General features: G+C 39.1%; 1 protein-coding gene across 2 annotated transcripts in view; it reads right to left on the bottom strand.

The window, feature by feature from the left end:
* Nucleotides 1-1488: 1488 nt before the first annotated feature.
* Nucleotides 1489-19607, bottom strand: part of ANKRD10 (ankyrin repeat domain 10) — a 36464-nt gene continuing 18345 nt past the window's right edge. Inside the window, exons 4-6 of one of the 2 annotated variants that reach the window (XM_055244015.2) lie at nt 15940-16175; nt 6603-6698; nt 1489-3060 (exon numbers count right to left, since the gene is read on the bottom strand). In XM_055244015.2, the coding sequence (XP_055099990.2) occupies nt 2585-3060; nt 6603-6698; nt 15940-16175 (808 nt within the window). In that variant the 3' untranslated portion in view covers nt 1489-2584. Of the gene's footprint in view, nt 3061-6457; nt 6699-15939; nt 16176-19607 lie in introns of both variants that reach the window. The other variant, XM_055244016.2, reaches the window with a different exon arrangement.

The following is a 19607-nucleotide window of genomic DNA, read 5'->3' as shown; positions in this document are numbered from 1 at the left end:
CCTATTTGTGTAAGGCCAGATTTTCTCCACATACTTCAACCAAAAATGTATTTAGGTATTCTACCTCTGAGTAATGTTTTATAGTTTTCGGTGTAGAGGTCTTGAACATCCTTTGTTATTTTCGTAGGTATGCATGGTTTGGGTGTCACTGTAAATGGGCTTTATTTCATTTTCCAATTGTTTCTACTAGTACAAAAGATGCATGCATGGGAAAGTATCTTCAGGCCAAAAAGGTTAAGACTCAGTGAGCTATTCTTGCAGTCAGGATAAACGTCAATTCTGGTGGACACAGAAAAACCTAAGCTTATTCTCAATGTTAAAATGACCACCATATTTTTTAATAGAGCATTTTTTCTTCAAGTCCTAAAGAAAAAAACCCAAAAAAACTTCTCAAATAAATACAAAATAGACAGACTAATGCACCTTCACATACCCACCACCCAGATTTAACATCAGCTCGCACCAGTTGTGTTTGATCCTTGTCTCCACTCACCAGGGAGCATGGGCTCCACTCATACTTTTATATTTTGAAGCAAATTCCAGGCATGATACCAATTCCACCATCACAATTTCCTTATGTATCGCTAAATAAGAACTGAATATACTGGTGTAAATGACTCTAAACTAGAATATGACAAACTACTTCAATCATCCACTCCAGCGTGGATGTTGCCCTACTCTAGGTTCCATGCAACATTTTTGTTCCTAAGCAGTCATCTTCTGTCCAAAAATTCAAGACCAATCAAAAGTATGTTTACTGTGTTTTCAGGATTCACTTAACGTTTTTCAGCAAATAATTAACTCACTATAGAACATCTGGAATACCTTAGAAAACAGTCCAAACGGGAAGGCATCAAGTTTCATCTCTTAAAAACTCAGTAGTGTGGGTGGCTTCCTGGATCAGTCTGAGGCCAAATCTCAGTTCTAAGCTTGATTACTAGTGTCTGCCATAAGATGGGGGGCGGTGGCCTGGACAGCACTATGCATTCTCTTCCTGTTCTCACTGTAATTTTTGCAAAACTTCCAAAGCGTAATGCTCCCTCATTGTGGTCTTTTAAGTTTTTGCAAGAATATGCATGATGTAGTGAATGTTTTAAATAACATAAGTAGGCATGCCAGAATGGCTATTTTGATGCTATTTATAACTGTAATTCATATTCCTAAAAGGCTTACATTAACAATTGCTAAAACCAAAGAAATTTAGAACATTATAGTTGCTGTCTTTTATGAAAATAAGCACCCAAGCACAATACTGAACTGACATGCAATTCATCCTTCCTCCACAGAGGTTCAGTACCAACAGTGCCCATAAAACTAAAGTAGAAACTCAAAAGTGGAAACAACACCGTATGAAGAGTGTCAGAAGAGTCAAGTAAAATCTTATAAGCAAAATGAAACAATAGTAAACCTCTCCTCCCCTCCCATTCCTTCCACAGATATCCACACCCCGCTGGCCCCCAAGCCCAGAGAGAAACCCCAGGGACAAACTGAGTGTGAGTTTTTTATTCAATTTGTGAAGGACAGTTTTAAAACAAAATGTTAGTAACACTCTTAGAACACTGGTTTGTTCATTTGACATTTTATCTGCACCAATTTTTATTACAAAAATCAAGAAAGTAAAAATTCATTACAATATTTGCACAGTATAACCACTAGTTGCCTAGACAAAAGCTAATTTCTACAAAATCAAAAACTTAATGCAGCTTTATTAAGAGAGTCAAAATTCTCTCAGTTAACTGGATATACATAGTGGTATATATGTCTTAAAGCAGAAAACCCCAAAAAACAAAAACAAGGAAAAAGAAAATACATGTCAAAAGTCAGTTAAATATTTTGACCTGACAGTTCCTACAAATAGTAACTTCCACTACGTATAAAGGAATCTGTTACATGTGGTAAAATTTCCAGAGACCAAGTAGGAAATGTGGAATAAAAACAATAAATCAGAACGCAGCCCCAGGCTGGGCCTGTTTTCCATGAAGCCCAAGGCAGTGATCTTCATCATTAAGGAGGGACCACCATGTCTACAGCTAAAACCTTCAACCACGTGGTGATCTGCAAAGCTTCATTGAAAAAGACAAACGTTCTCTTCTTCACACAAATCACTGCAGAAATCTTTGTAAGGCTGTACCTTGCATAGGGAAAAACTGTGTTCTGTCAAATTCTACAGAAAACAGTGGAAGCAAGCTTTTTAAAATGATGCCCATGTGCAAAGAGATAAATTACCAGGCACCTCATTTACCACCCCAATTTATCTTGATCATATAATCTTTTAACAAAAAGAAAAATGGCAATATCTGGTGACAGTATTAAAAAGACAATGTTGAGATTGGCATCAGAAAAACTCCAAAAGTGCACCTTATAAAAAGGACACCTCACTGTAGAAACATCTATGCACTTAGTATGCCCTACTCATGCACAAACAAGCAGTCGCTAGGAACTTGTCGAAGTTTACTTTTTCAGAAAGTTGAAGTATTAAAAAAACAGTACAGGTTGTGACATTCGTTCAAGTTGCTGCTACATGGGTATTCTGAGCTGGCTACCAGGAAGGACTCCTGCGTTTCCGAGGGCCAGGCCAGCGTCTCTAGGAGCCGTGGTGCAGGTGCATGGTGCCCAGCACGGCACTGTCGTACCGCTCCTGCACCTTCACGGACTTGGAATGCTCGACCACACTGTTCAGTTCTGGGATGCTTTCAGCAGTGTCCCCAAACCCGTGGTAGTGTCCATAGTACAGGTTATCCCCAATGTCTTCCACCCAGGAAGGCCTACTGGCTATGCAGCTACTTGGACTCCCGTTCAGGTGCAGAGAACCGCACAACTCAGGGTTAGCTCTCAGGGTCTTCTCTGGCTCCTCAGTCCCACTAATGCAGAGAGAACCCTGGCTACTCGGAAACGGCTGTCCTGGGGCTAATCCACTGCTAATTCCGTTAGATCCTGTCAAGCACTGGCCATTCCTGCTTTCCATCCCACTGAGCGGGGTCGTGGAGGGGAAGTCCAAATGTCCATTGATGACACATCCATTTGTCAATGTATTCGATACGGAGCTACTGTTTTTCATATCTGCATTAAGAAATACACCTGTCACCAAAATTCAGAACCAATGAGGGAGGAGAAACTATAAAATGCTTCATTGCCATTACAATTTTAAAGAATTTTAGTTTTTTTTTTCCTTTTAAACCAGTTCTTTTTCCAAAGTAAAATCAATGTGCATAAGTAGACTTACTATTAAAATGTTAACAGTAGTATTTGCCTGGTAAGATAGGAAAATCATATGCGTGTCAGTAGCATCAGGTAGCTTAACTGAAAAATGTAAGCTGACAAACACACGGCATGAAAAATACCAACACAGTCCTGAAAAGCCATCAATAAAGTGCTCTCATTTTAAGACTACTTTCGAGAGCGGTTTTTTTAAAAATCGCCCCTGAAAAGGTCCATCAGAACTGAGTGTAAAGTGTTCTACAGAGGGTTCCAACAGAACACAAACTTCTCTAGCTCTCAAGCGAAAATGGAAAAAAAGGTAAATGAAGTGAATTAAGGAAGCTCTTTGAACTATGTACAACAGCATCACATGAGGTTTTTAAAAAATCTTCTCTCCTCATAAATCAGGTAGGGACTCTTGACCCTCTCCTGAGTCTCAAATCAGGGCTATTAAAAGGAACCACTTTGTTTTTATTTTTTTCAGTAGCACAGAAATCTACGTAGTACTTCTGCCAAATGCCACATGAGAGCGCTGGCAAAATACAGAGAGACCGGCGACCACAGCAAGGAACTGTAACAGCCAACAGTCCTCAGGCATGCAGGCCTGGGCCACCAGCATAATGCAGAGTCGCTTCTTCTCAGTCCAGCAATTAAAATGACCATGGCAGCCAGGGTTTCATTAGGTTACTTTCAAAAACCACCTTTGCTGGAAAAAATGTTGGTAGTTTAATCTGCATATACAGACATCTATCAGGAGGGAGACGTCTTATGGGATAAAAAGTCCATCATGGAACATCTGGGCACACCAGGACAGGCAATGACAAGTTATTCCTCTGTATGCTGGAACTTGAGAATCAGTAATATTCATGTTCACAGGAATTCACATAACAGTATAAGGGATGATCTAAAATTATCTCTAACTTGGTAATACTAGATTTTATCTCAATGTTCTTCACTACCAAAGCAAAGCATGTTATTAAATCTAGAAGAGCTCAGTTCTAATAACTTTTAGAATAAGGACGCAGCTTAAATACATCCGATTACCCTAACATGTCACACACCGTGTGACTCTTCCCATAGAGGGCTTCTCCTCCATCTCACCTCCTGTAAACCTCTGACAGAGGTTTCTGATATGTCCTGCAAGTCTTCCTGCCAATCAAGGATCACGGCTTGTTCAGTGAATGGAAACATTATCTAAATATTCCGTTAATCATCCATTTTTTTTATATTTAAGCAACATAGTTTAATAATTGCTATAAATTCTTCATAGGACAACAGATTTTTTTCCCCCAAATTAAATGATAGCTTTTCTATTTGGCTAAAATCCTAGACTAGAAAACAAGTGTTTCAAGGACTAAATAGGAAATAAAAACCGAAATAAAACAAGTTATTCCCACGGGAAATTCATAAGAATTTTTTCAAAAACAAAATATAAACAATGTTTTCCTAGGTGACAAAACTCAAATATGATGGCAACCTTGACAGTTGTTTATTGTGTGTATAGTTTTTACTAAGAGAATAAAGTAGGTAGAATTTTACTTCACTGCCTAGTTAAAGTAAATCTGTTCAATTATTTACTCTCAAAATCAAGGCTGGTTGGTAAGCTCATGTTGTTACAGAGAATCTAATAAAACTGAGCATAACAACAGCGGGCGCCTCAGACCTACTGAGGCAGAGCACGCACATCACGGCCTCCAACGCTCTCCCTTCCTCTGCTCCCAGCTGCCATCCAAGACGCGCACTTGCCTTCTGTCTGCCCGGCCAGCCCTCGGATCCCACGAACATCCAAACACAATGCTGGGGATGAGGTTTCAGACAAGATCCTACTTCTCTTCCAGCCAACCCCATAGAGATCGGGATTTAGAAGCAAGCACCCTCCTATCCGAGCCCTTTCCAGGGGTGGGGACACTTGACCCTCCCGAGTCTCCAACTAGGGGCATTTAAAATGCAAAGATGGTGTACACAGTAATTCGAAGTTACTCAAGTGTTTAAAGGAGAGCAGCCTGACTTTTGGTCTGATTCTCAAAGGACTGTGGAGGCAGCTCCCTCAAGCTTCCAGTGGACATGGAGCACCATGTCCCACAAGGAAAGCCTCGAGTAATCTCTAGTGATTTAAAGCATTGTTTACTCAGAGTGTCATAAATCAAATGACGGGAAACACAGGGTGTACGGACTTGGCATCTGGTATATGGGATGGGCTGGGTTTTTCAAAAGTATGTTCCAGTTTGGATAAAGTTTAACAAGTAACTCATGTCTGAAGAATAAAGCGTGGCCACTTCTGCCTATTCAAAAGCAGGTAGCAAGGTCATTTTTAAAAAACGCAGGATTTCAGTTTTGTTATGGATCTTTAGCTAAGGTCAAATAGCCCCTGACTACAGAAAACCTATTATTTTAAATATACTAACTGATCTGAATTTCTCTACTGGGAAGAAGGTGACCCCAGCAATTCTGTAGCTTCCAGAAAGATGAACAGATTTTCTTTTAACTTTAGTGAACACAAATGATTTTTTTTTATGTGGGTTTGGGAAACAATATACATACTTTTTTTTTTAATCCCTAGTGAAGAATTTGCATAAAGACATAATAAACTTAAAATCTACTTCTAATATTAATACATGTTAAGAGAATGGCTAAAAATGTTTTTGTAGTCACCTGAATAAAAAAGCAATAGCTAAATGGACAAATCATTTTAGATATTCTAAATGCTATAAGAACTGAGCTGCTTCTGCTTTTTAAAAATTGGAAATGGGAATACTGTTTTAATATACTAAAAACATTAATGTATAAAATGTGTGTTGTGAAACACAGTGTTTACCATTTTAACAGACTCAGAATGAAGACCACAGAAACCAGAGCAACCAAGTCCTGGGTAAAAGATTCCATGCTGGAGTGACCGGGCTGAGTCAGAACCACATTTACTAGTTCTCAGTGTGTACTGCTAGTCGTCCTCTTTGCGGTATATTGGTTTGAAAATATTAACCGTAGCATGTTCGGTATATTCACCCAAAGGCCATATGTCAGAAAATTAAAAATGCAAACCTCATTAAAAATAAGCAAGGCACATTAAGCAACAGCTTCAAATCAGAATAAAGATTGCACTTACATTTTTCATGTCCATAGAATATACCCAAAACACTTATCCTTGTATCTACAAACTTGCCCAAGATATGCAAATTATAGTATAACATTTTTAAAAAGACACTGGACAACAAAGTGCAAAACATCTGAGAAAGACTTATGTTAGAAATAATATGCATACTGATTCCTGCAACGACAGGGGGTCTGCATTGCTGACACAGTATATATTTCTATTTCTTTTGGTCCAACAGAACCACTCTCCTGCTGTTTGGTGTCTTCGACCATTGGATTGTTGTTGCAGCTAACAGGAAACTGTCCACTCCCACCTGTTACAACAGCAAACTCCCTATCAACGTGCATTTTGTCAGCATCGTCTTCTGTGTCGCCATTCATGACTGGCATGGCAGAATCCAAGCTTTGAGCTGCACAGAAAACAAAGACTATTTCAGATTCCTTTGTCTGTAACAAGTGTTCAGACACACAGTTTACATTATTTTGTGTGAGCACTGAACACTTTCAACAATCACATAAAAAAAATCGGCAGGTCACTAATGAGCTTAGCACACAACTGAAAAACTTTTCTACAATCAAAACAATTTCTTGACGTGCAGATTTTAAGGTCATGGAATTTCAGATACCTATTATAGATTTACTTGATGGCAAAAATTCTAATTTTCTGGACATTTAGAGGACATAAAGTGGTTATATAACCTGGAAACAATTCTAAACTCCATTTTCAAATTCAGATTTAAAAAAAAAACACGAATTCTTAAATTAACATACAATTAAAACAATCCTGATTTTTTTAAAAAAAATACACTATTTCCATTAACAAAAAAATAATGGAAAGGCTGAGAGACTCAAGACTAGTCTGTCAGCACTGTCCCAGAGTGGCATTTGATCTGAGCATCAAAATACAGTAAAATAATTACACCAAAATACAGAGAGCATTAGAAATGTGAAGCTAAAGCTACACGGGCACTTCACTTCCAAGATTACCATTCTCTGTACTGTGGAGATGCGAATGCCCCATGTCATAGACACGCTACACAAGCACCTCTGCCTCCGAATCCTAGCAAGACTCACTTCTTACAAGCAGCTCCACGTGTCTGAACGGCTTCTCGTGTTTAAGAATGTGTTTTTACCAAAAAGGATTCTAACAAATCACTGTTACATCTTGCTTTATTCATTTACCATGGCATAAATGTTGTATCAGTTAATTTCAAAACAATCTTTCCTCTGCCCTATGACTGTATTACGATTCACCTAACCAAATTCCCTGCAGCTGTCTGGGCTGCTTCTCTTTTCCTTCCTATCATGAATACCACAATTAACATAATCATAAATGCATTTGTGTATTTCTGGTTAACTCAGATACTTAGAATTATTTCTGGGCCAAAGAATACACACCACAAAAAGCAACTTTCAGTGCTAAATACCTCTTTCATGTAAACATTTAAAAATAGGGAGAAAGGAACTTTGCAGCTTGAATTAGCTCTAGTTTTAGAGGCACGCGAGTCATTTTTGATTATACTGTCTATATGAGATCTGGATTATTCTACAAAGATGCTAACGTACAGAATGAGAAACCTGATTTCTGAAATTAGTATGTGGGAGAGAAACAGAACAGTGTGATTTGTGTAGTTGGGGGGATGGGGGTTAGTCAGAAGTCTGAATAGGTAGGAGGCCAAAAGCATTCTTCAAATACAGGTGCTTTAAGACCAGAGGCATTAAACGGTGGATTTTAGTCTTATTCAAAGCTTTAAAAAATCTTCCACAGGCCAGGCTCCACTTTCACTGTGACTCAGGTACATACTTTTAAGAGATCAGTGTGTAAGCAGGGCATCTTTTGAAAAAAAAAAGAAAAAAAAAAAAAAAAAAAAGGGCTGGGCGTGGTGGCTCATGCCTGTAATCCCAGCACTTTGGGAGGCCGAGGCGGGTGGCTCACGAGGTCAAGAGATCGAGACCGTCCTGGCCAACATGCTGACTACTACTAAAAATACAAACATCAGCCAGGAGTGGTGGCAAGTGCCTGTAGTATCAGCTACTCAGGAGGCTGAGGCAGGAGAATCATTAGAACCCAGGAGGCAGAGGTTGCAGTGAACCGAGATTGTGCCACTGCACTCCAGCCTGGTGACAGAGCGAGACTCCGTCTAAAAAAAGAGAAAAAAAAAAGAAAAAAGAATGGGAGAGGGGGGTGGTGGGAGAACAGATCCCCCAAGTGTGCCAAAGTCATCTCAGCCTCCAGGAGCCTTCATGGCATGCAGACACAGAGAACCTGCAGCCAACAGCAGGTCAGCATTTGCTCCTCCCACAGGCTGCAATCCTGCAAAGCCAACCACGAACACGGTTTGTACAAAAGGGTGGACTTTGATGGCAATACAATGCAGACAGCTTAAAATACCTACACACTCAATTGGCGTTCAGATGCCAATGTTCCCCGGATAAAGTGGCAACTAGGGGTTACCTGCAATTTCACACCTCTGAAAAGCAGATTAGAAAACCGTAACAGAGAAGAGCTTCAAGAAAGCTGGGGTGTCTGTCTTCTCCTTCACTAGGCCCAGTACCTGGAATAGTACTCACATCAACAGATGAATCCCACCCACTAGCCAGGAGAAACAAAAACACAAGGTAAACAAAAACAAATGATCAGTAGCTGGCGTAGCCTGTAATACAACTTGAGGAATCACAACCATCCAGGCAGGCCTGGCCATGCGAGGTGCAGGGACATGCACCCCGAAGGCAGAAGCGCCACTAGGGGGCCGGAAGAGCCGCGTCAAGGGCAGCCCAGGGAAGATGAAGCGGGCAACACACTAATCTCCCAGCAACAATTAATCCTGTAACTAGAAGGCTCACAGTGACCAGGGACCCCTCAGAAACAGCTCCATTGAGTAGATGCATCTTTTGTTAATGCAGATGGTTTCTCTAATAAAGCAGGGTAAGAATGAAAGCCTTCCATATTTTACCAATCAAGATTCTATTGTGGGAATCATTCCAACAGACACCTTAGAATTTCATTCCATCTCCATAGATACGGCCTCTCTATACGGTGTAGTTCCCACAACCAGCTGTCACAGAGCCTTGGGTAATGCTGTTTCACATGAGTGCTGCCTTCTTCATTCCTAGTAGCTATACATAAGTTCTCAATTGGCTGGTAGAGATATTAAGCCTGCAGTTCTTTCTTTCTTTTAATTATGTTGTAAGCCATGAAATTAAAACTGGCCTCTCAAAATTTTAAGAACATTGGATTTGGACCTGTAAGACCCTGCCATCTGTGGCATTTTCTCCCACAAACCTGTTGCCACTGCTGAAGGAATCATTTAATTACGCCTTGCATTTGAGAAGGGTGGCCTGTACAGACATTTCAGAAAAACATGTCTTCCAAGCTCATCAGTTTACTCAGTTTGGGAAAGTAAGCACAATCCTTTCCTATCTTCCTATTGACTCTTTCAGTTACACAATGATTGAATGCTTCTGAAAATGTTAGTATGACCACTTTTTACAAAGGGTCTTTACCTGCTGACTGTAAAAGCAGGTGTCTGTTGGGAAGACAGGCTTCTAGTACACCTGAGACAACGTTCAGGATGGAAACCTACCTAGGACTAGCTGAAAACCTCCAGCCTCCCTGCTCAGATATAGCCACGCCCAGGTGTGGTCACTGCCTGCCCTTCTAAGTGAGAACTAGAGCCAGTAGAGGATGCCTCTGTCTGAGAAACCCACATTCCTGACCCTGGGGGACACGTAGAGATGCTCCACTTGGGGCTGATGCCCAGAGCAACTAAATGGTCTGCATTTGTATTTTCATCTGAAATTTGGGGGTTGCACAAAACCCCTAAAGCCAGTTTCCAGTAACTCTGTAACTATATGAGCTATTCAGGATCAAGCAGCTTGAAACCATGAAAAAAGTCTTAGTTTCAAGTCCAGGAAGGTCTGGTGCATTACAGAAGTAATGCAATTGGACACCAAGGTCATGCCACTACAGAGGCTTATGGGAGTGCTGACCAGGTGGAGTGAAGACACTCCGGTGCACCACTCATACTGACACACAGGAAAACAGGACTGTAATTGCCAGGCATGCCTGCAGATACATGTAAGGCTTAGGAAAAATGCCTGATCACAACTTTAATCTTTACATAAAAACAAAAAAAGCACTCTATAAACAGTCATATTGTGGGATATAAGCTGCTCCCATCAGCCAACAGGACATGACTCCCAAGGCCCAAGCCATACTGGTTACATTCCCCAAGACTAAACCAGGAAACATACAAGTCAAAAACTGCCAAGTAGTTTCACCCAATGAACTTAGGCGAAGCTTGAGATGCTAACCTAGATTAGTAATCTACTTTTTACTGTGCTTCCAGGTGCTGGGTGGAAGGGTCCCAGGTGTTGACCCATAACCCTTGAGAGGTGGCCAAATGGTCCAGGACCCCTCCCGCCTGTGGCCTTTCCACTGAACTGAGTGCATCCTGCTGTTGCGTCCACTGGGGAAGCCTCCATGGCCTCTCATTAAGGCAGCAAGGAAAGAGCTCTGCCTTCCTGGTTTCCCACCAGCCATTACCTGGAACTATTCTTTGTTCTGCTGTAGAGCACATTTTACTCAACTTTTTAAGGTCCTGTTAAAACCAAATTGTTTTCCTATTGGAAGGTGACCTTTTCGTGGGACCCGCCAGGGCCAAGATTCCAGCAGTGCAGAGGGCTGGGATGACTCCAGGAAGCAGCAGCGACAAAGGACAGAGAAGGGCACTGAGCACTCTGGAAAGACCAGGGGGGACTGGGGGTTTGGCTCAAAAAATACAAAAGCAGCTTGTGATCAAGTGTGCCAGTCTTGGTTTTGTTTCTCACTGGAGTGTCCGCAACTGTGCTGAGGACAACTCAGGCCCATGAGGTTTGCTGAAATGGAGACTTTTAACAGTGGAAAACGCAGACACTGTCTGGACTGGAAGTGTAATTCAGACTATTTCAAGACGTCACATCTTCAGGGATCAAGAAAAAACAATCACTCCTTATTTGAACACAATTAGGTAGGTGTGTTCTATCATCCTGGCCAAATTTTTATAAATACTGCAAATTTGAAAACAGTAAGGACGTCTCAGGAGTTAAAGTGCCTATAATATGCAACTAAACTAGGAGGAACTAAATTACAAATTTACTCCTGGGAGGCATTTTATTTCCTCTCAAGTTTCAGGCAATTAACATCTATCATTTAACAAACCAGCTGGTCATATCTGCCCTCCTTTACCAAGTCTTTAAGGACAAAAGGCAGAGATCCTTTATCCAGGTTAAATCTACTCTGGGAAAGTGTTAAAACTTTCCACCAGTAATTTTACCTTTAAATCATCATGATGTAGATACTTTTTTCTGTAAGGTGTTTTTATATCCAATACCTTCACAGTATGAATGAGATTCTAAGATAAACAATATGCCTATGTGATTAAAACCGAGCTGTGAAGTCAGTTTAATGCTTGAGATCTGCTGTCACCACAGCCTACTTCTGGGGCAAATGTCCCAATTGTGAAATTGAAGTTATTGGGTCAGTTTTTAAACTGTGTTCCCCTGCTTCTTCCCCACGACTCTCCAGCTCCATCCAAAACAATTATCAGCAAAATCAAGTTTTCACTCATGGAAGGGACTGGCATTCTTTTCTAACCAGGATCATTGAAAAACTTGACAACAGTTTCTAAGGAGTACATACAAAAATAATTGCATTGGGTTACTCCTGAAGATTAACCAAGAATGCTAGCAAACCTCAACTGAGTTTTATACACAGTGCTGCAGCTGGAGTCCTGAAGCCCATGCGTCGTACCATCAGAGCAAATGATTGACAGAAAACAACAACAAAAAAATTTAAAGACTGATACTTCCTTGCACCATCTAAAATGAACAAAATTCCACACTGGGGAAAGTATTATCCCAAGATACTTTCCATCAAAACAAACTGCTTAAGTAACTGTGGATTTTATTTCACCCTCCAGAGTTCATGTCCACACCTATTATGTCTATGTTCTGACTAAACTGCATTTGATACGGAGGCAAATAACTTTATGAAAGTATGACTTCTTGTAGCATAACTTCCTTCCAAGACAGTTAATATTTAAGCAGTACAAAAGGCCAAGTCTTTCTTCTTCACTTAAGATCTTTTACATCAAGTTTCCAAAAGAAAATTCCTCCAATTTAAAATACTTGAAAGTAGTTTACTAAGAGCAGACACACTACTTTTTGTGGGGAAGAGTGGTTAACATTCAGACTCAGGATTCCAAAGTGTTTTGACTTTTTTTTTTTTTTTTTAAAGAGTGAATTTTACAGGGATCTCCTTAAGAGCTGACTTAGCCAGAAAACTTTCTGGAAGTAATTACTTTTGTAAATATAAATTCCACACTAAAAGCATCAATATTTGTAACTCTTAAATTCTAGGAAAACAGAACGAACTAAGTTTTATTGGTAAGATACAAGTTATGCAGCCAAGATACTATCCCTGGCACCTGTAACTTTTTTGTTTTTAAAGCCAAACAAAACAAAACAAAAAACCCAGCTTAAACTCTCCTAAATATTTTTATATGTGAAGTTACTCAAAGTATTTTATATACGTGTTAAATGAGGGAAAAAGAATTTATCATTTCTTTTACTTTGACATGAGAACCAAAAACCTAGTAACTCAGATTAAGCAAAACTTAAAACACACATTTAAACAAAATCAAAACAAGATGCCAGAAATTACAATGAAAACTAAAGCAACGTATCTTTAATTCAAAACTAAAAAACTGGTCAGCTAATATGGAGATAATTATGTATCTATTGAAACCAAGAACAATTTCATGCAGAACAAACATTCAGGTAACTGGGAGAAAAAAATCCTGTTGTAATGATCAAGAATGACTCCCAATACCCGACATCATCACATTGAGTATGTAATGGTAAAATGGGGGAAAAAAATCACCTTTTCCCATAGGGAAAAGAGTGGTGGGAGTGTAGGTGAACTAAAGATGCCCATCTATGCTCACACAAACACAAAAAAAATATACAACACACTCTTGTGACGAGTGTGGCAAATCTAAGGACTGTCAACTACATAAAAGACGGAACCATTAGAAGTTCCAGGAAATTAGTAAAGTCATGGTCAGTATACAAATTAGGAAAACCAGGGATGAGCAGCTTCGATGTACATCTTGGCTGAAATATTTCTACTGTGATAATCACAGAAACATCAGTCATGTACTGTGTACCTGCAACAGTGGCTCAACCTGTTAGGTCTACGTATTACCTGCAACACTTAAGCAGAAGTGCCGGCTTCAACCATATTTTTGTCTAAATTAGCACCCTCGGGCTTAGGACCAGGAATGTATAGTTTGGGAAGGCTGCATGGCTAGTTTAATGTGCAAAATGTGAACTTCTGATCACTGGTCAACCAAAACAAATCCTCCTTCTAAAGGAAGAAAATAAAATCCCCGAAAGTCAGCGTGACTCTTTAAACCAAATTTATGTAGTTAATGAGGATTAGGAAACAAGGAATCCTCAGAAATGCTTTTCAGGGTAATTAAGCAACGTGGTATTGGCCAATTCAACCGACCTTAGAAACTCTGAGACTAGTTTTACAAACTCTTCTAGGTGCATTGAGTCCAATTAGCATGTTAAGTGATCTCTTTTTAAAAATACTAAACAGAATTTAAGACTTATCAGCAGTAAGAGAAAATGAAGCATAAATCATTTTTCAAGGACATTTAGACTATACAGTGACATACAGGGACAGACATGTACAATTCCTGCATGAGGCCACTCTATAATATTAACCAGGCTTTAATTAAAGGAAATGACAAAGGATTTTTTTAAAAAGTGGATGCTCTTAAAAAGGCATTGAAAATACATTAGAAAAAATATATTAAAACATGGTACAAATAAATGACAATGCTGAATACATCACCATTAAAAAAGACCATTTTGAATTTTATGCACATCTTCATGTCATGCTTATGATTTTAGCATCTTTCCAGAAATGCTTAACTCATAAAAATCTTGAATTTGATAAAGCTGTTAAGTTCATACATTACTACAAAAAGTCTTATCACAGGAATTTTTATGGTGACAAGATTTAAGTAGTTGTGAAGTACATAATACTGACATTTTATCAACTTCATAGGGAAAAAATGTTTCACTTGGACACACTCATTAAATAAGGTAGAAATGATGATGCTGGTTCATGAAATTTAAAGTTAACCAAAATCTCTAGATTTTTAAGTGATTAACTGATAGTCACTCAGTTTTCCTTATGCTATAATTTGTAGTTTTTTTTTAAACCAACGGGCAAAACTTTGTGCTTATCCTCACCAAATCTGAGCTCATAATCTGCTTCATTACTTTACACTCCCACCTCTCCCACTATGTTCACTAAATATGCCTGCCAAGCTATCACATTTACCTTCTTATTAAGACTTTTTTTTTTTTTTTTTAATAGAGACAAGGTCTCACTAGGTTGCCCAGGCTGGTCTCGAACTCCTGAGCTCAAGTAATCCTCCTGTCTCAGCCTCCCAAAGTGCTGGGATTACAGGTATGAGCCATGACAACTGGCCTAAGACATCTTATCTATAGATACAGATGATTTTCCTATAGGAAAGGGAGATGTTTTCAACTTCAAGAGTGACTGGCTGACTCTGCTTATTTGCAAACTCAAACCTACCTAAACAAACAAACAAACAAACAAAAAAAACCAGAAAACCAAAAAACAAAAAATCCAAAAAACCGGCTAGGCACAGTGGCTCATGCCTGTAATCCCAGCGCTTTGGGAGGCTGAGGTGGGTGGCTTACTGGAGGTCAGGAGTTCAAGACCAGCCTGGCCAACATGGTGAAGCCCCTTCTCTACTAAAAATACAAATTAGCCCGGCATGATAGCATGCACCTGTAATCCCAGCTACTTGGGAGGCTGAGACAGGAGAATTGCTTTAACCTGGGAGCCGGAGGTTGCAGTGAGCCGAGATCACACCATTGCGCTCCAGCCTCGGTGACAGAACAAGACTGTCTTTTTTATAAAAACAACAACAAAAAAAAAAAAAAAAAAAAAAAGAAAAAAAAAAAAAAAAGGGGGTGAGAGAATACTTACAACGAAAACAACTTACCTTAGGGACTTAAATCCTCAACATCAAATTATACACCAGATCTTGCTGTGATAAATCAACACACATGTGAGGTACAGAGACCAGCTGAGGTCAAATCATAGTACAGAAATAGTACAGAAAACATTCACCTTCCCGAATGTGAAAATGTTTTACTGCCAGACCATCAGCAATTTTTGTAAGCCCAGGAACATTTACAAGAAGCAAATTAAAAAAAAAAAAAAAAAATCAGGCACAGTGGCAGATTTTCTTTAATAGATATATTTCAAACAGATACAACAAATTAAAAAATCTAATTCATGGCAGGTAAACATGGGTGCTTAAAAAGTTCCACAGACATTTACACTTGGGCCATCAGTATTTCCCTCACATTCCCTCTTGTTAAGTGTCCCATCTTCGCAGTGGCAGTACAGGAGAAATCTCCACCGTCACCGCACAATCCACCAGGCGCATTACCACCTGAAGTGAAGGTCTCATCTCGAAGGTGCGTTCAGCCATAAAAAAAAAAATATTAAAGAAAGGAAAAATAAGTGTGCTCTTCCCACCCGCAAAGTGGTCTCACCTTCAGTTCTAGCTTTCTTTACTCCAAAGGCTTCCGAGTCTTCCAAGCATCTCTTTCGATTTGTTCCCACACTAATATGATTAGGAAATACATTCTGATGACCCCCATTTAAGATGCCATTGTTATAGAAATGGTTCAGATGACAATTCTGGAGGTTCAAGAGAAACTGGGCACACTCTTGGAAACCCTGGGTTTGTGCAATGTCTGCTGCTGTCAGGCCACTGGCATTTCTCAGGCTGTACAACACAAAAACACTGAATTATACCCCGTCCGCGTGCTAACCTGGTCTCTGCTCCTGCTGAACTGACTAGCTATCTGAAGGTGGTATGAAAGAGTAAACAAATTCATAGCAAATCTTCATTAAAGAAGTAGTTAATCAATCTAGCTCTGTAACTAACTTCTCTTATATACATTTGATTTCTAAGCAAGATTTGGGAGATAAATATGCTAAACTTTTAAAAAAGGCATCTTCCTATTTAACTTCTCAAAATCATGTTTTATGTTAGTCTGAAGAATCTAAATTTATGCTAACTTCAGACTTGAAACTGAATTCTATATTATATGCACTTCATTTTAATAACCCATTCCTTTAGCGTGAATAAAATCATAACAAACAAACATGTACTGAAATTGTCCATGGCATTCATAACTGTCTTCCTAAAAACAAAAGTAATGGCTTACCAACAAGCCAGCCTTTATGCTTACATGTGACACTGTAAGTGGAAGTTTAGAAGGATGTCCTGACATTAAAGTAACCTATCATCAGACTCCAGAGCTGAAAAGCTGTGTTTTTCTGTCAGATTTTGATTGTCTTGGCCTTGCTTGGAAAAACCTGCAGGAGTATTGTATTTTTGGTATTCTAGAGCATTTGAGTAGTTGGTTCCTTTAAAAAGGCTTTGAATACTGTCCTAAAAACTCATCCCCACCGCTCACAAGAACCAAAGTTTTACCTGGCTAATAGTACTAAAAAGGAAAGGTCTGGGACTTCTACAGTAGCTAAAACTCAGATTAAAGTAGGAAGTGATGGCAGAATAAGCGAAACAGCTGAATAAAATAGAGTAAGTTGAACTTGTAAACCTTTAGACACTGAATTAAACTGAGGGATCAAAAGTAACTCCATGTTGAAGTTCCCCTGGAAGACAAGAATGTACACTGCTCTGTGAAATAAACCTGTAAAAAAGCAGACATCCTGTTAGCTGCAGGTTGATAAACAAACTGGAGAAGTACTTAACAGCAAAGACAGCTTCCATACCTGTTCAGCAAGCTACACTACCTCCACAGCAAAAGCATGATGAAATAAAGGCCTTGTGCTGTGTCACTCAACCAACCAATCCAGAACCCTGATGCTTTTCTTGGGGTTACTGTTAATGCAAAAAAAAAAAAAACCCGCATTTGAGAGTGAAAACTACAGAATTAGGGATAAATAATATTTTCCTATTTATAAGGACTAACAATAGCCTTGTATTCGTTATTTCCAGACATCATAAAGCTCTGACCTCAGAAATGAAAAGTGTGCATGGACACTCACTAAACGTGTCTCTACTTTTTAAAGCATAAGATAAATGTATTATACCTTTTGAAAAAAGACCCAAATCCTATTTCATCAGATATAAAAGAGAATTGAGAATCTCAGAAACCAACAAAATTCTTAAAAATATAAGGCAGCTATGTGCAGGACTATTAGAGACTAAAGTCGCTATTTTTGTTAGCCAATAAGACTGCATGGCTATGAATGGCCATGAGTATTTTTTAGTATTGCATAATATTTTTTTGATATATTAATTAAATGAAAAGGAAGAACCAAAGTTTGGGCAGATTGAATTACATTAATTACACTTTGTACAAAATCAGATCACCTTGTTATTGAAATAGAAAATATACTAATATTAAGTGACAGCTTAATCATGTAGCTGGACTTTTTTTTTTAATAGTATATTTCACTTTCAAAAGATATCAGAAGTGCAGATGACCTGGGAGGGTCTACTCTGTCAAGAATGTGAACAGAAAAATAAGTTGCCACATGAAAATTCAAAAATTCTTCAAGGAGAACATAAGTTTACAAACTGATTATTTCTATAGATAAGCATAGAGTTGCTCTCCAAAATCAAGAAACAGAGAAATGAGAAGCTACCGCTTAGAATTAGGAAAAATAAAAATATGAAATAAAGCCCACAGTAAAGATTACTCTTTATAGTGGACCAGAGAATAAAAAAGAGCAAACGGATTTTTGAAATGGCACTTAGAATCATAAATACCATGCTGGGCATGGTGGCTCACGCCTGTAATCCCAGCACTTTGGGAGGCCAAAGAGGGTGGATCACCTGAGGTCAGGAGCTTTGAGACCAGCTTGGCTTACATGGTGAAACCCTGTCTCTACTAAAAATACAAAAAATTAGCTGAGTGTGGTGGTGGCACATGCCTACAGTGCCTGCTACTTGGGAGGCTGAGGCAGGAGAATTGCTTGAACCTGGGAGGCACAGGCTGCAGTAAGCCGAGATCACACCACTGCACTCCAGCCTGGGCGACAGAGGGAGACTCTATCTCTAAATAAATAGATAAATAAATAAATAAAAAAAACCGGGTGCAGCAAAACAACATGGCACATGGATACATATGTAACAAACCTGCACATTGTGCACATGTACCCTAAAACCTAAAGTATAATAATAATAAAAATAAATAAATAAATAAATAAAACCAATTCGCTGAGGGAAGTTTAGATGCTCAAGGGGCATACCAACATTCTAAAGTTGTTAAAAGAACATCCAAAGCATATTCAATTCCTTTATTCCTTATTCAGAAGCTGAAGACTACACTGAATTTGGGTTAGAACAGCAAGTTTACTGATCTTCCAAAGAAATATAACCTTATAGCAAAATAATCAACAAAATAGTGCCAACATATGGAGATTCTTGGAGACTGTGAAGTTTGAGAGTGTTAGCCTACACATAGGTAGCACTGGGAAGCTCTCCCACTTCACTTTTTCCCCTACCAAAAGCAGTTAAACATGTGCTTGTCCTCTACTCAGACCAACCAAATTTCCATGTGGTCTTAGGTATTATCTCAAAACTTACTTTACTAAAAGAGCTCAAAAGATGGATTCTGGCCCAATCATGCTATGTACTTGTATGTAAGGACCAAGGAAGCAAGAACAATCACGGGTCAAACAACTAGCATCTCACATAATTTTGGGGCACTAGAAGGCAGACATGACAGGGAGATGAAAAAGTTCTAGAAATTGTATTGGACAGGTATCAGAATCTAGGACACATGGTAACTGGAGGAATTACTTAGAGGAGACTGTAATTTTGCTCTACATTTAAGTGGCACTATCTATGCAGCATTATCGGAAACAGAAATATCCAGCACCCTTTCTCTGCTTCTAGTGAGGTACAAGAACATTTCAACTCTATCATTTCCCTTGTTACCAAGGGCTGAATGTATACAACATGTAGTTTAACTTGTTAGCATTTATATTCTACTCAGAGGAAATCTGTTGGTCCTGACTCAGGAACACAACACAAAATGACACCACCATCTCTTGCCCCTGAAAGTCCTCATTCTCATTTCCTCTCCTTACCTACATTCATCACCTCCTCTATCCCTGCTCACATTAAAAACCTTCCAAGTGGTGTCACTCAACTGTGTAGTGCACATTATAGAAATTG

This window comes from Symphalangus syndactylus, chromosome 15 (assembly GCF_028878055.3).
Source record: "Symphalangus syndactylus isolate Jambi chromosome 15, NHGRI_mSymSyn1-v2.1_pri, whole genome shotgun sequence".
NCBI lineage: Eukaryota > Metazoa > Chordata > Mammalia > Primates > Hylobatidae > Symphalangus > Symphalangus syndactylus.
Note: the sequence above shows the minus strand (reverse complement) of the source record. Positions and strands in the feature narration are given on the sequence as shown.